The 17,004-nt window shown below is 54.1% G+C and overlaps 1 protein-coding gene across 2 annotated transcripts in view; it reads right to left on the bottom strand.

The window, feature by feature from the left end:
• Positions 1-17,004, bottom strand: part of CLIP2 (CAP-Gly domain containing linker protein 2) — an 83,184-nt gene that overhangs the window by 37,934 nt on the left and 28,246 nt on the right. For both annotated transcript variants that reach the window (XM_066274586.1, XM_066274588.1), the window contains exon 3: positions 6,770-7,323. In XM_066274586.1, coding sequence (XP_066130683.1) covers positions 6,770-7,323 — 554 coding nt within the window. The remainder of the gene's footprint in view (positions 1-6,769; positions 7,324-17,004) is intronic.

The raw sequence follows: 17,004 nt of genomic DNA, 5'->3' as shown, positions 1-17,004 counted from the left end.
TGGAGCAATGCTCCACCCATTTGGGGCTGTAGCTCCACTGGTTGGCAACTGAGCTATTTTAGCACTTGAGGCGAGGCCATGGAGCCATCCTCAGCACCCAGGGCCAACATGCTCGAACCATTCGAGTCATGGCTACAGGAGGGACAGAGAAAGAGAGAGGGGGGTGGAGAAGCAGATAAGTTGTTTTTCCTGTGTGCCCTAACCAAGAATTGAACCCGGAACTTCCACATGCTAGGCCAACACTCTACTGCTGAGCCAACTAGCCAGGGCCAATTTTAAACTCACCTGAATAAATACCAAGGAGCACAACTGTGGAATGCTATGGTAAGAATATGCTTACTTTTGTTAGAAACTGCCAAACTGTCTTCCAAAGTGGCTGTTCCATTTTACATTCCCCCAAGCAATGCAGGAGAGTTCCCGTTGTTCCACTAAGGGAGAGCCCCCCCCTTGCGCTCACCCCCACTGTATGCCTGGCCCCAATTTCCTGAAGGATGAGCCCTGCCCCCTCCTTTTCCACCACCTGAAGGTCACCTGTGGGCTTGGAGTCCCCCTGGCTTGGGAACTAGATCCCGGGTGCCACAGAACAATGGCAGTAAGCAAGCTGAATTAATGTGTCTCCAGGGACTTTCCTCAGAGGAAGTCAAAACAGGTAACTCACTTAAAATAGCCACATGTGCCTCAGATGAGAGTCTCACCCACAGTGAGAGAACAGGCCCTCAGAGCTGCCCAGCTCTGTCATTAGGAGGCTGGACCAGAACTGCTGGGAGGGTACAGTGAGGGGTTCATGTCCGAGGCCTGGAGCAGCCCCTGCTGCGGAGCTGTAGGAGGGGCAGGGGACCTGGCAGGAAGGAGGGTGGCCAAGAGAGAACGGCAGGTGGCCAGCGGCACTGGGCCACACTCAGGGAGATGAGGGAACTGAGGCAGGCACCTCCCCTCAGTGACCTTCTTTGACGATGTCCACTGTCGCTGACCTGATGAACAGCTAGCTTCATGCGGCGCCTTGCTCACTTTCAGGCTCGGTAGTAGGCACTGGGGCACAGCCATGGGAATGAAACAGACAAGACCGCTCCTCTAGGAGCTCCCGGGTAGGGCGGGACACAGACAGCGAAGGAGGTGAATAACGCTGTTATTCCCGGTAGATGCTAAGGGTCATGTGGAGTAATATGGGAGGCCTCTGTCTCCGAGGAGTGGCAGTGGCACAGAGACCTAATGGAAATGGGACAGCAGGCATGGGAAGCCAGGGGGACAGTGTCCCGGGGAGAGGAATCGGACTGGCACTCTGGAGGAAAGGAAAGAAGGCCAGCATGGCAGGAGCACAGCAGCCGGGATGGTGGGAGAGAAGTCAGACGATAAAGGGGCCGGGCAGGCAGATCACAAGGGCCCGGGGGCCACGGGAAGGTGGTTGATTTTATCCCAAGTGAGACAGGAGGAGCCTCTGGGGAGTGGGGACCTGACTGGGGGCAGGGAAACCGAGGAGCAGGCAGCTCCGTTATCCAAGAGGGAGCAGCTGCTAGTGGTGGTGGCGGAACTGAGACAGACTTCGGTATATGTTAGCGGTAGCACCAGAGGCTTGCTTATGAATCACATGGTGGGGAGCAAGGGAAAACAGATGCGAGGTGCACTCCCAAGTTCCGGGCCAGGTCAGCAGGAGACACAGTGCTATTTACGGAGATGGGAAGGATGCAGAATAGGTTAGGGGTTGGGGGTGGGGTGAGGGGTGATGATCAACTAACTGAGTTCTGTTTTGGACATATGTTATAGGTTGAATTATATCCCCCTCAAAAGGTATGTTGAAGTCTTGACCTCAGTACCTGCAAATGTGACCTTATTTGGAAATAGGGTCTTTTAGATGTGATTACAATGAGGTCATTAGGGGGGGTCCTAATCCAGCATGACTGGAGGCCTTATAAAAAGAGAAGAGACACAGTAATGTACAGGTACGCAGAGGGGAGAAGGCTATGGGAAGGCCGAGGCAGAGACTGCAGGGAGGCGGCTGCAAGCCCAGGAGTGCCGGTGACACCAGAACCTAAGCGGAAGGCACACACTGGATTTTTCTCTGATCCTTCGGAGAGAGCGTGGCCCTCTGACCTCCAGAGCTGTGAGAGAACACATCTGTTGTTGTAAGCTGCCCAGTTTGTGGTACCAGTTAGAGGTCCACAGGAAACTGATACACATTAAGTGAGATGTTAAGAGCTTGACACATGAGACAGGAGCTCAGGAGACAGGCCAGGGCGAGACAGCCAACCCGGGGCAGAGTGATGCTCACATACACCGTGTTTGTTCTAAGTGACAGGCCGAGATGGTTCCATCAGAGGAGAGAGCACAGGGACAGGCAAGCTGAGGTCAGAGGTCAGAGCTCTGACCTGCCCCTGGGAAGAGGAACGGCAGGGAGTGGCAGCCAGGGAGGGTGGTGGTGGTGGGGAGACAAGGGAGTGTGTGAAATTCTAGGAGTTAAGAAAAGAAAGTTTCTGGAAGGTGTCAGGGAGAGACTGACGGTGGCCAATTCTGCTGAAGGGTGAAATAAAGCGAGGACCGAGAACTGACTGTTGTATCTGCGATGTGAAGGTCCCCAGTGGCCTTTGGGAGGGGCATCCCTGAAGTGGAGGTGTAGACCATGGCCGCAGACAGGACCTCCCAGGGGTTCAGCCAAAAGAAGGACAAAAAAATGGGCAACAGCTGGAGGGAGACATGGGGAGTGTTTTGTTTTTAAGAGAAGCTGGAGCAAGTGAGAGAAAAGACTGGAAAGGGGACACATGCAGTGGAGAAAGGGGACTATGGGCGGAGCCAGCCCAACTCGAGAGCTGCGGTGGGGACCCTGCATGGAGCTAGGTGGGGGGAGGAAAGTGTGCAGGTGCTGGCAGCTGTGGGGGTGGGCGATGGCTCTGTTCTTGCCAGGAAACACAGAATCATCATCAGCTAGAATGGGGTGGGGGGAGGCAGATATTGGGAAGTATTTTGGAGAAAGATACGAATATAACAGAAGAGGAAACTGAGGCTCAGAGAGGCTCAGCAGAAGGTAGGAATGGCCAAGCTGACCCCCCAAATGAGGCCTGTGGGACTTGGTTCAGTCCCCTCCCCAGCCTAGCACACGGGGGGGGGGGGGATCGGCTGACCCAGGCACATGTGTACTTTACAAGAAGGCGGGGAGGGACCAGACAGAGGTTACCACATAGACTCATGCTCGAATTGCACAGCTGTGACCCTGGGTGAAAGGGAGACATCTAGACCCTCTCAGTCTGGGTTGGACCTGCCCTCCCAGGTCTCGCCTCTGCTCCTCTAGGGAGGAAAGGAGAGGAGGACTAAAGCAGAGCCCTTGCCTCATGCCCAGGGCCCTGGCCATGCAGTGAGAAGTCCGGCGACAGAGAGGGGAAACCAGAGGAAGAACTAGTCCTCCCCGAGCCCCCACCCCCTCGGCAGAAATGAGGCTCCTCTGCCTCTTCACCCCTCTCCCCTCACAACAGATGCCGATTCCCTCTCCCATCAGGAGGGTCCTGGGCCCCTCCTCCCACCCCACCCAGCGAGAGCTAGGTCTCAGCCCAGCTTCACAGTGCGCGCCTCTCAGCTAAGAAGGCTCGGGGCTGAAGAAACGGGATCCAGGGCAGAGGAAGAACACCAGCACTTCCCTAGGGCCCGCGATGTATCAGGATGCTTCCTTAGCAGGTTCTTACAAACCCAGCAAGGCAGGAACGCAGCCCGATTGTAGATGAAGAACTGAGGCTCAGTCCCTTGCCCTGGGTCACAGTGCTGTAAGGGGCAGAGCTGAGCTCACATCAAGGCTTGTACTTCCCTTATGCTTACCTTCACCACTTTGCACCTAGAGCACCCCTGCTGGGAGTGTGACCCAGGGCTTGTGGGGGCAGGACTGGCAGAGAGAGAACCTCATTCCTCAGGACACTGTCCCCATACCTAACCAGGCCAGATGCCAAGGGGGCGCCTGGAGGGACACAGCCCTGTGGAGAACCTACCCGCCCAATGGGGAAGGGTCGGCTGGTCAGACTGCCTGGTGGGCTGGTGCACCGGGTTACCTGCAAGGCTCGGCCAGCCATGGCTGTGAGCTCTGAGCTGTGCTGGGAGAGGGGCCCGCAGTGCAGGTGGTTCTCTGGAAAGGTCCCTTGGTCCCCCCTTCCCAGGATTCCTCTGTGGCCAGTACGTGAAGGGATGTGAAGGGACAGACACTTCACCTACATGGAGGGGCTCCACGCAGATCCTGCATCATGGCAGGCCTTGCTGCCCTGCTTCGAACCCCTTGGCATTGGCCTTTGTGGCAGGACCCCTCTCACCTGAGATGACACCCTTCCTGGGGCAGTAACACCCAGTGACAGAGTAAGGTAGGCAGTAAGTCCGGACACCCTGGCTCTACACAGGGCGCTGTGATGGACGGTCTCGCTCCAGAGCTCCCCCGGATTGGCCAAGGCTCTATCAGCCTGTGTTGCAGTCTCTCTTCTGCCCAATCTTCCACAGATAGTAAAATCCCTAACAAACACCTGCACACCAAACCCACCTCAGTGCCCACTTCCCGAGAACCCGACCTGCCATGGCAACCCGGCGGCCATCTGATGCCTCTGGGGATCAGAGAGCTCTCCTAGTGCCTCTTATGGACATCTGTCTTCTTGGGGCTTTGGCCTTGAAGCACCTCTTCGAGTCACAAGCAGCCAGCTAGGCCTCTTCCTTCCTGAGACAGCTGTCTCTGTTCCTTGTTGATTATATCCCATACTGTCAACTGTAGATGACCAAGACATTTCCATTCCCCGACCCAGACTACTTACTGGGCGGCTGTATCCCCCACTGAAGGCGGGGGATACAGGGAACATTCCTGGGCTGGTAGGAAGAAGCCTAGAGTCCCCATCCCAGCCTTGCCCATGCCCTGCTGTGCGACTCTGAGCAAGTTCTTGCCTGCTCTGAGCCTCACCATCCTCACCCATACAACAGACAGCCAGGGCCTGGAGGTGTCAGCCCCAGCAGGCCTGTGAGTCTGGACCGGCTCTCACTGGTCAGTGACTCTCAGAGGTCGGTGGTCTTCCCAACCTCTCCTGTCACCAGTCCTCCACCTGCCCTCCTGGTGTCTGTTGCTCTGCAGTACCAGCCTGGCATGTCTTTTGTCTTCCATGACCTCAATCCTAAACTGGCAGCTGCGTGGCTAGCCCCTGAGTCTGCCACCCCGCGCCGTGCTGCCTCTGCAGCCAACTGCCCTGACACCTATGCAGACACAGCTCCTGGGATGGACTTTCCGGACCATACCCTGGGGTTCCTACAAGCCCCAAGGGGGACACATACATGCAGCAGCTCTCCATATCTTAGGTCATCCAGGCAACCAAGAGCCCTCCATGTGTTCTCTGGGCCTAGAAGGTGCCCAGGACCAAGGCCATGGAGGGCTAGCCCAGGCCGAAAGAAATGGAGAGGTAGCTTGGGGTACTGGGGTACCAGGGTACTGCCTGGCCTGGATCCTGTCTCAGATCTGCCTGGCATGGTCTAAAATGCTGTGTGACCTTGTACAAGTCATTTCACCTCTCTGTTCCCACTTCTGCCAAGAATCTCCCTATCCCAGACACCCAAGACCCATGAATGTTCATCCATAGAAAGATTCCGAACTCGCCGAGGCCAAGCTTTGAGAGAACTTGGGGTATAAACATTTCCTCTTACCCACCCACCCCAAATGCTCTCCACAGAAGCCTCCAGGATAAACCGTGGCCCTGTGTGAGGTCTCTGGAATGGGGAGGGAAGATCCCAGGCAGTGATAACCTCTTGGGGCCCCCACACTAGGACCCAGAGCCACCAAAACCCTTTCCCACTCAGTGTTGGAGCTCTGAGCGTGTGCTCCCCACGCTGAGGTAGAAACCCTCCCACTTTCCCCTGGAAGCCTCTCTGATCTCAGCACAGGAACCTCTCCCTCCACCAACTGATACCTCCCTAGGCCTGCCCAACACCTCCGGGGATTACCAACGTGTGTTATTCTCAGCCACCAACACAGGTTCTTGAAGGACAGGGTCAGCCCAGAGCCACCTCAGCCACCCAGGCTCGGGATTTGGCACAGCAGGTCATGGCCCTGTCCTATGTACCTTGCCCCCCACCCCCACCCCCAGACCAGGTATAGCTCACAGCAGGTGCTAGGAAAACATTCCTGCATTCATACGACAGAAGGATAAATCCAGACTCTGAAGGACTTGGGGGCCACTGCTCCCTTCTAACCTGGGCCCAACAGCTGGGAACACTGGAGCACAGGGGCCGCTGGCAGGAAGATTCAGCTAGAGAGCCCTTTGGCTCCTGTGACCCAATTTTCTTCTCCATAGCAGGAACCACTCTGTTACAGTTAATTAGATATTTGAACCAACCACCCAATCTTCAGCCAGTGGTCTTAAGCCTCTGGTCCCTGGCCTTTCCCAGTACAGACCTGGTGCATCCATGATGTTGGGCTAGATCGATGGATATTATCAATAACAGGTAACATTTATGGGGCACTTACTAAGTATCAGGCACCATCTAAAGGCATTACATGTATTAACACATTTTAACTTATGAGGGAGGTACTATTGAAATACCCATTTTATAGATGGAAAGACTGAGGTCCAGAGAGCTGAAGACATTGGCCCAGGGTCATATGGTGGCAGTCTCCAGAGCCCACTTAACCTGTTTTTCTGGTCCTTCTGTGTGGTGTTAACAAGGAGTGGGTGGCCCAGCCTGACCCCACCTGAGCATCCTGAGTCCCCTCCCTGCCAGACCCCAAGATCCAGCTTGCTTCCATGGGGAGCAGCAGTAGGTGGAAGGGACTCACCAGCACACGGTCCCCCAGGCGCAGGTCCTTGTCACCCCGCTTCACGGAGCCGCTGTCTGAGAGGTTGGAGCCCGACTCGTTGCCTGTCTTGACGGAGCTGTTGAGGACGCTCTCTCGAAGAGGGATGACGCGGCTGGTGAGCGGGGGTGTGGCTGTGCCCGAGTGCAGCGACAGGTTCTGGGCGGTCAGCGACTCCACGGAGTGGGTGTCGCTGCCCGAGCCCTCGGCTGTGGGCTGCCGGGTCAGCTTGGAGGGCCGCGTGAAGATGCCCTGCATGGCCGGGCAGTCGAAGTAGCGCACGCCGCCCACAGCGCCATCGTTCTTGCCCACGGGCTCGTCCAGCACCACGCCGGCCCACTGGCCGGGTGCGAATTGCGTCTCACCCAGGTACTGCACCACACCCGGCTTCACGCCGTTCACCCACACCCGCTCGCCGACCTCGAAGTCCCCCACGAAGTCATCGCCCACTTCAGCCGCCTTCGGGCCAGGCTTCTCGGGGGCTGCGGGGGCGGCCACAGAGGAGGGGCCCGAGGCCTGCTTGTGCAGGGGGGAGCCTGTGGGGTGAGGAGAGGGGCAGCAGTTAAGGCTGAGTGCCAGCTGGAAGTGCCAGGACTGACTACCTGATGGAGAAACTGAGGCAGGTGTGGCCGGCGGTGTGGCCTTGGGCAGGACTCATTCCTCAGGGGACTTGGGCAACCCTAGGTCTCTCCCTACTCTTCTAAACCCTCTAGAAAAGTTCTAAGGATTAAAAACTCAGGAAAGTGCCTCTTCAGAAGCAGTACTTTCTTGTCATGCAAACTCAAGGGCCAGGAATAAACTCATAATTGAGGGTTACAAGCTGCCACCTCTGTACCGTGGTGGGCTCAGATCCCATGAATGGTCTCTGCCCCTCACTCTCTTCCCCAGACAGCTCTGGGTGCCACGAAAAGGATCCCTATTCCCTGACAGCTGGCCACAGCCACGGGTATCTTGGGGCAAACCCTCTTACTCCACCCCTAAGCCTCCCTTTCTGCCCTCCTCCTTCCCAAGCCTGAAGCCTCAGGGCTGCAGAGACCAGGATCAGTGGGAGGGAGGTGGGCAGGAGGAGGAAGCAAGTGTAGGACTTGGGGCTCTCTGGCCTGAGCTGAGTCCCCTAATCTAATCCCTTTTTTATAAGAAGAATGTCCCTGAAGTTTAGAGAGGCAAGGTCCTTGCCTAAGGCCATACAGCAGAAATGAGACTCAAACCCTAGAAGGGGCCTACCTCCCAGGCCTGGGCTCCAATGTGCTCCAGACACTGAAGAGGAGGGGAAGGGAACCAACTTGCTCAGGTCACTCAGGACATGACGAGGCAGGGCCTGATCCCACCATGCTTGGTATGTGTCTGGCTCCTGGGCCCTATACTCCCAGGCAGGTGGGAGCGCAGAAAGCCTGCCTGTTTGTGCCTCAAGGTCTGGAGGCTGCTGCCTGCCCTTCCTGCCAGAACAAGCACCAAGCATCGAAGTTCTCACCCTCCTCCTCCTCTACTCCAGAGGCTGATGGGCTTGTGGAACACGACGGGGACAGGAGGCAAGCAGGTGCTGCCTCACCCCCATCAATGATACCTATGTTTCTGGCCCTTTCTATGGGCAACCAGTGGAGGGGGCACAGGCAGTGCTCCCACCAGAGTCCTGTTTGATCCACGGCCAAGGAACAGGGGGCCCTGGGCCTGACTGGATGCTGTCTCAGGGCTGAAAGCCATCCCTTAAGAACAGAGCTTCCAGGGGACAGGGAAGCCGCACAATTCCAGGGCAGGCCCAACACACGAGGCTGAGTAGGCAGGTTCTCCCTCTGGGCACTGGCAGCTGTGGAGGAAAAGCACGTGGCCACCAGGGCTGGGTAGCCAGGATAGGGGTCCTGACCAGGGGGAGGGGGCTACCTCTCACTTTTGAGCTGGGCTCCTGGGAGATCAACAAGCTTCGCCGCTGAATTTGATTAACAACCACAGTCATCACACCCAGTAACTGATGCTCTGTACTAAGAGGCTGACATACAGCAGCTCATCTGACCCTCACAGTAAATCCTGTGAAGTGATTTTGTTGTCCCAGTTTTACAGATGAGAAAAGTGGGGCTCAGAGAAAACAGGTGCTTTTTTTTTTTTTTTTTTTTTAAATTTTATTTTAATTTTATTTATTCATTTTAGAAAGGAGAGAGAGAGAGAGAGAGAGAGAGAGAGAGAGAGAGAAGGGGGGAGGAGCTGGAAGCATCAACTCCCATATGTGCCTTGACCAGGCAAGCCCAGGGTTTCGAACCGGTGACCTCAGCATTTCCAGGTCGACGCTTTATCCACTGCGCCACCACAGGTCAGGCCAGGTGCTTTTTTTATTTTTATTTTTTAGAGAGAGAGAGAAAGATAGAGAGACAAGAAGGGAGAGAGATGAGGTGCACCAACTTGTAGTTGAGGTACTTTAGCTGTTCACTGATTGCTTCTCATATGTGCCTTGACCAGGGGGGCTCCAGCAGCCCCAGTGACCCCTTGTTCAAGCCAATGGTCTTGGGCTTGAGCCAGCAGCCTTGGGCTTCCATCCAGCAATCTTCAGGCTCAAGCCAGCAACCATGGGCTCAGGATGATGATCCCACGCTCAAGCTGGCGACCCTGTGGTCAAGCTGGAGACCTCGAGGTCCCCAACCAGGGACCTCATCAAACGCTCCATCCACTGCGCCACAACCGGTCAGGCATAAAATAGGTGATTTATCTAAGCTCCCAAGCAGCAGGCAGCAGAGCCAAGCTCTGACCAAAGGTCTCTGGCTCTTGGTGCAGGGCACTTTCAATCTTCTAACAAATTTATACAAAGCACCTGCCATGCCCAGCCCCAAACCACAATCGCCCCAAATCCTGTACTCTTCTGAGTGGACCTATTTCTCAGACTCTGGCTGAGCCCTACAGTTCCCTACAATTAGAAAGTAATCTCATCCTTTACTTCCTCCTATGTCAGGCTGTCTCCTTCCATTTCCTGTTTAAGAGAATTCTGAGTGGGACCCTGACGGGTGGCCCGCAAGGCTCTCCTCCTCCACTGAGATCCCACGAGGCAGAGGTCCCAGTGGCTGAGGGAGGAGGCCCTGGCGCCCTGCAGACCTGCTCTCTAACCCAGCTTCCCCTGGCCCTGCCTGGTCTCCTCACACCTGCACCACTGTCCTGGGCTGTTGTGTGATGACAGGGACAGTGTCTGCCTGACCCATACACGTGCCCATGAGTGCTACTGTTATTTTTATGGGAATAATTTATACAAAAACTAAGAGACTAGAAACAAAATTAAAGGCTTAGGAGGCAGAAGAAGAGTTTCTAGGCAGGTTCTGGTCACCTTGGGCAAGTGGCTCCACCCTTGAATAAAATACGAGGGTGGGGGCATCTGAGTTCTCTGAAATTGACATAAAATACTAAGTGTTACGTCAGCTAACGCAGGCCTGGACCTGCGGGTTTCCTGCAGGTGGGCCGAGTTCCTGGGAGTCCTCCATCCTGATCTACGACAATCCTGTATCACAAGGAACTGCTGCCAGGGTCTGGGGACCCCACCTACTCCTCAGAGTGTCTCCCCACCTCATCAGGTCAGGGGGCACCTTCCTTAGGCAAAGCTGCTCCGAAAAGCAGCCAGAGGGAAAGGAAGCCACAAGTTAGATGGTGCCCCAGCTCAACCCCCTTGTAAAATGCCCAGGAGCCCAGAGACCCACCAACAATAAGATGTCAATTGTAAAACAGCAGCTGCCATTTAGGAAGTGCCTACTGCAGGCCCCCGATGGACTGGGGACTTCTTTTTTTATTTTTTTACTTTTTTTTTATTTTTAAAAGATTTTATTTATTCATTTGAGAGAGGAGAGAGAAAGAGAGAGAGAGAGAGAGAGAGAAGGAGAGGGAGACACAAGGGGGGAGGAACAGGAAGCATCAACTCCCATATGTGCCTTGACTGGGCAAGCCCAGGGTTTCAAACCGGCGACCTCAGTGTTCCAGGTCGAGGCTTTATCTGCTGTGCCACCACAGGTCAGGCCGACTGGGTACTTTTTATATATTACATTCTTATCTTGCAGGGTAGGAGAGAAGTTACAAAACTTGCCCAGTTACCTAGGCGGGAGTCGGGTCCAGCCGGCCTGGCCCAGGGTGCCCTCTCAATGGCTCCCCAGTAAGGCACACACACACCGCAGACGCCTAGCAGGTGTCAGTGCTGTCCCCATATTCATTTCGGGAACACATCCCTGTACCGAGGGGCTGCATGATGTCACCAACTGAACTGAGTGATGGTGGCCCAGGTAAGAGCCTTTTTCTACCTGTTCTTTTGCTTACAGCACAGAGGAGAGTCCTGGGTCGAGGGGGCCAGCTATTCTGGGCAAAAAGCTGCCAACTCAGCTGTCCTCCTCCCCAGCTGTCCCGGCCGGGCCGCCCCTCAGGTAATCTCCTTTCTCTCCGCATCGCCCCTGTCAGGGGCCAGAGGCCCAGGGACCAGTTGTTTCAACAGCTGCTAAAATCCAGGTCACAAGCCTGTGGCAACCGTGCTCGGGTGTTTTGCTCCATTTTTCCTCTTTGGTGCCGGTGGCTGCCTGTCTGCGAGGGGCAAACCCTCACCCAATCCCCCCTCACACTGGGGAGCGTTCAGTGGCCTGAGTTGGGAAGGCACAGAAAGCCTTTACGGAGCCTCCTTCCCTCCAGGGAGCCATTATAACACAGCGGCTAGGCCTGGCCAAGCCCCTTCCCCTATCTGGGCCTCAGTTTCCCCATGGGACAATAAAAAACTGGGTCAAAAATGGCCAGGGTCCCAGCACTGATACCCTACAGGTCCCACGTCTTCTCCGGAGGAGCTGTTCTGAGAACTCAGCGCTATTGGACCCAGATGCACCCTCGTGGCTCCAGGAGTTCCCTGACACCAGGATCTGGGCCTGGCTCCCCCCAGATTCCTGCACAGAGCAGCAGCGGCTCCCCGCCTAACCCCCAAGAAAGCAAAGGGCAGGCATAAAGACTTAACCCCCCAGGAGCAGCTGATCTTTTCCCAGACACAGGCATGAGGGAATTTATTGCCGGTTTCAACTTCAAAGTAGAACTCTGATAAAAAGGGCTGATGGAGATGGTGTGGAGTGGCAGCAGCTGGTGGCCTGGTCCAGAAGTGAGTGGGGAGCCCAGAGAAGAACGCGTCCTCCCCTCCTTGCACAAGGACTCGAATCCTGCCCTGCCTGGGGAAGAGGGCCAGGTCTTTTCCATACCTGCCGAATCTCAGCCACCAGGGAGCCCGTCTGCTAAGCACCAATGTCAGATGCTGGGGAGGATACCTGCCGAATCTCAGCCACCAGGGAGCCCGTCTGCTGAGCACCAATGTCAGACGCTGGGGAGGACAATTCATGGCCAAACAAGGGCCCGGCAAGGAGGTGGGGTGGGGAGAACAATAGGACCACAGCTCCAACCTGGCTGGCCACCTGCCTGACTGAGGGAGGGACCAAGATCCGGGGGCACCTGGGGTTGAGAAGAGAAGGCTCATGGCTAATGGGGGTGGGAGCACCTCCCAGAAGCTCTGCCCCCACCCATTACACAGCTTACTCCCTCACCTCCCTGATTACTTCTTCTAAAAGCCAGCCCACCCGCATCACCCTCTGCTCCTTTATTCTTCTGGAGATTTATGCCCTAGCTTCACCCATGCATGTCTGCTTCCAGACTTAAATCAAAGCTCAAGAGGGCTTTGCTTTGCCCCCTGCACACAGCCTGGCACCAGGTGGCAGTCCTCAGTGCCAGCGGGGCTGTCTGCTCCTAGCCGGGTCCCACTCCCGGAAGCAGGAGCCGTGGTGACGCTGTGCTGGGTGTGTGGCATTGTCATGTCCTCAGCTGCAAGTCATTCCCATTCCTTCAGTCAAGGAAGTGAAGGTCACTCCCGGCAGCTTCTGCTCCACCTGGTCCCCTCCGCCCTCTGTACCTCCCTGAGCCCTCCCTGCTTTCCCCATGCTTCTAGGGAAGCTATTTTCAACCCTTTCGATCTCACAGCACACATAAAGTAATTACTAGAATTTTGCGGCACACCAAAAGTATATTTCTGACATAAATATATGATCTGACAAAAAATAGGTGTAATTTTGATTTATTGACACTGGATGGCTATTATTGTGTTGGCTATTGTCATTAAAATTTTTTTTATTGATTGATACTTAGAGAGAGAGAGAGAGAGAGAGAAACGATTTGTTGTTCCACCTATTCATGCTGTCATTGGTTGATTCCTGTATGTGCCCTGACCGGGGATTGGCAACCCTGGCATATCTGAAATGCCCTCTAACCAACTGAGCTAACCAGCCAGGGCTATTGCCATTTTTTTACTTGGCAATCTAAGAGAAAAGTGGTCGGTGCCCCCGACTAAGGCAGTATTGCATGTTTTGAAAACTCATGCGGCCCCCCAGCATGCTGTGGCACACCAGGTAAAAATCACTGTTCTAGAGGAAAGCTAAGAACATCTTCTCTTTTCAGAAACAAACCTCCTGATCCTATGACAGGACTGGGGGCCTCTCTGCCTCCTCCACCCTGCCCACCCTGGTGATCTCTGTTCACTCTTCTTTCTACCTGGGTTCCTTCCAGCTGATGTTGTGCTGGTAAAAGCTTAACAACTAACTCTGGGAGAAAATTACCCCGATTTTGTAGAATTTGCCAGTTTCCATGGTGTAAATTCTCCCACCATGACCAATTTCAAACTATCAGCATGAAATCACTGAACATGGAGTTGGAAGAGATTATATAGTATTTCCACCACAGAATAACCTCAAAAACACGGATATTATAAATCTTACTGTTAGTAAATAGCAATAAGAAGTATTAATGGTATAAACACTACCAGAAGTACTACTAGAAGTCATGTTGAGTATTTATTACCTATGTTTTCCATAGAATTTATTTAATTGTCAGTGCACACAATCTGATTCTTTTTTTTTTTTTTTTACAGAGACAGAGAGAGAGTCAGAGAGAGGGATAGATAGGGACAGACAGACAGGAACGGAGAGAGATGAGAAGCATCAATCATCAGTTTTTTGTCGCGACACCTTAGTTGTTCATTGATTGCTCTCTCATATGTGCCTTGACCGTGGGCCTTCAGCAGACCGAGCAACCCCTTGGGTCCAAGCTGGTGAGCTTTTGCTCAAACCAGATGAGCCTGTGCTCAAGCTGGCGACCTCCGGGTCTTGAACCTGGGTCCTCCGCATCCCAGTCCGACGCTCTATCTACTGCGCTACCACCTGGTCAGGTACAATCTGATTCTTAAAAACAATGGCTGTGTTTAACCTGGCTAGCAAAATTCCCGAAATTTCACGATTGATTTTTATGAGCTGGCATGGGTTGGCAACACCACACCACGAGTCCCAGCCCAGCCCACACCACGGATGGGTGGTCCATCCAAGACCCACCCATATTCTCTACATACCCCATGAATGAGAGACAGGAAGAGGGGAGAGAGAAGCACTGAGTCCCTTATCTTCACACAGAGAGCAGGTAAGGGCGGGGCGGAGAGGCCGATGACTGTCCTTCTTCCCTGGTCAGTACCTGGGGAACCCTGACCTATACATTGTGTTTCCCTATAACTCAGCCCTCTCCTGAAGCTTTAACTACTGCCTGTATGCTAACATACTTCTGCTTTTTAAAAGACACTAATAAATTCTCCTTGTCAAAGATCTAAATGACACAGGAAGATATAAAATGAAGCTGGGCCCCAAATGCTCTCTCCAGCCCAGATTCCTTCCCTAGATACCAGACCTGCCCATCCTATAGCTGCCTCCTCCAGGATGTCCCCCTGGTCTCACAATCCACACTCTGAACCAAAGGACCCCCTCTCTAAGAGCTCCTCCTGTGTCCTCCCCATCTCAGGAATGGGCCCCCACCCATTCATTTACTCAGGCCACAGACCCTCATTGCTCCTCCCCCTCCCACCCCAACAATCCAGTTATTCATCAAGATCCAGCAATTCCACAGAGGAAATAACCCCTACATCCACACCTCTGTCCAGGGTCTCAAAGGCCTCTCCCAAGATCAGGCATCACCACCCCATCCAATTGAAATCTTTGGCTACAGATCATTTTTAATGTTAACCTTTTACTTTATAATGCTACCTTTGTAGTAAAATACAACAAATAAAATAAGGAATGTAATCTTTGGCCCATTTCCCAATGAAATAATTTAGAAAGAAAGAAAAAAAAACTGACTATCTTATCATTCACAAAACAAATAAACCAAAAAACAAAATCACACACCCTTGAAGTTAAGTGCCCTCAAAAAGGGGAGCAGTGATGTAGATGATGATCAAGTCTTTCAGATTATCCAGCAACCTTTAGAGATGACTCTTACAAGGGAAAGTGTTTCTGATGCGATGCTTGATGAGAAAGCAAGGTTTGGGAGTGTCCCAACACACAGCACTGGGCACAAATGTCTGGGGCCGGGGGTGTGGGAACACAGGAAACAAGATGAAAAGGAATCAATTTGAGAAAACATAAGCGGGACTTTGCAGGGACCCACAGTGACAGATGTGCTGTGAAGTCTGCCCTGTGCCCCTAAAAGGCCAGAAGAAATGCAGTAGGAGGGACCTACGCTAGGACCTGGTCCCTCCAGGAGCTCGTCAGCTTCCTAAATGTTCCACGGAGCATAGATCCACAGGGTGTTAACAGGTATAATGAAAAAAAAAAAAAATCTCCAAATTCAAACAAGCTTAAGAACCAATGGCTTAAAAAAGTTAAGGTTATGTTGCTGCAGGACATCTTAGAGCCTTTTATGTGAGCTGTGACCACTTAGGAGGGGCAATAAATAAGGAAATAAGGTGACCACATGATTCATCAGCCAAAACCAGACACCTTAGAGAGAAAGGAGGTGTTATTACTATAGCATCGTGCCAAGACCGCAGGTATAAACTAGGGCTATCCCAGGCAGAACACGGTCACCCTGGCCTTAAAGTACAGCATTTTCCTCTCTGTCACCTAAGGAAACCCTGCCTGTCCATCAGAGCAGCTCCAATGGCCCTCATTGGCAGCCACCCCAGAGGGCTCCATTCTTCCTTGGTTTGCAAAGCCTGCCTCCCAGGACTCAGAGATACACATCTGCACCCCACCCAGAACACTTACCAACTCCCCTCTCTACCCTTGGAGCCCCAGGACCAGAATGAAATGCAGGCTGGCCATGAGGCTGAACTCCCCTCCCTGGCCGCCCCAAAGCAACACACATAAATGCCCACAAACCCTGAAGCTGCATTCTGCTCTAAGGCCCACCTTCTCCCCCAGCAGGTGCTCAAGGCACAGGTCATAAAGGAAGCAATGAGGTCTCTGTGGCCCTCAAGGGAGCCGCCTTTCCTACCGTGAGGCCCCAGCCCGGTTCACCCCAAAGTCGGTTCGGATGGCACCCACCAATGTGGCCTCCAAGAAGAGCTGAGTCCATCCCTCCCAGTCCACCCTGACCAAGGCAGAACCCATGCCTCTGGCCACCACGGGCCCTCCATTCCCCTGCGATGCTGCCTCCAGCCAGCCATCCCTGGAGGAGGGCCCAGCTATCAGCCACTATGGGGCGGGCCTCAGTGCCGGGATCGCGTGCATCATCCTTCTTGAGCCAAGTGGAACTCAGAAGCCCCCACCCATTCCCCCTACTCCCAGCTTTATCAGGAGGATGAAGCTGCCACCCAGCAGACTCAGCCGGGGACCCAGGGAAGAAAGAAGTGGGTGGCTTACCCTGGAAAGAGCAGAGCCAGCTCCCCATGGAGAAGCCCTGCTGTGGCCACCACACGCGACAGGGAGTGCTGGCAGCTGGGACCACACCCCCTGGATCAATACCAGCAACGTCAGGAGCATTAGGAGGCTTCGCCGTCCCCCTCCCCCACAGCCCAGCCACAAAAAAGCTCAGCTTGGCTTTCCCCATCCTGATGCCATTAAAAAGTTTAGGATGTGGTTAGGGAGAGCCAGAGAGGTTGACCTTGAAGGGAGTGAGTGCTGCCCGGGGGCTGTGCTGGCTCTGCAGGAGCCAGGGCTGGAGGGAACCCTCGTGCTGCCCAGGTTTGCAGAGCATCCAGGACAAGTCGCTTAAAATGGGGATGAGGCGTCCCTCCCTCACAGGGTGCACTGAGCGCCAAGCTGAAAGACAATCCTCCAGGGACAGAGCGGGGTGAGGTCAGCGTCTAAGATGAGAAGCCAGTTCTGGGGGCCCCACCAGGGATATGTCTGGCTGGCTGCCATATCTGTAGCACCCACAGGGTGCAGGGGCATCTGGGCCCAACCCAGGAAGCCAGAACTAAAAGG

The sequence above is a fragment of the Saccopteryx bilineata genome, chromosome 4 (genome assembly GCF_036850765.1).
Source record: "Saccopteryx bilineata isolate mSacBil1 chromosome 4, mSacBil1_pri_phased_curated, whole genome shotgun sequence".
NCBI lineage: Eukaryota > Metazoa > Chordata > Mammalia > Chiroptera > Emballonuridae > Saccopteryx > Saccopteryx bilineata.
The sequence above is the reverse complement of the archived record's forward strand: the minus strand, read 5'-3'. Positions and strand labels throughout refer to the sequence as shown.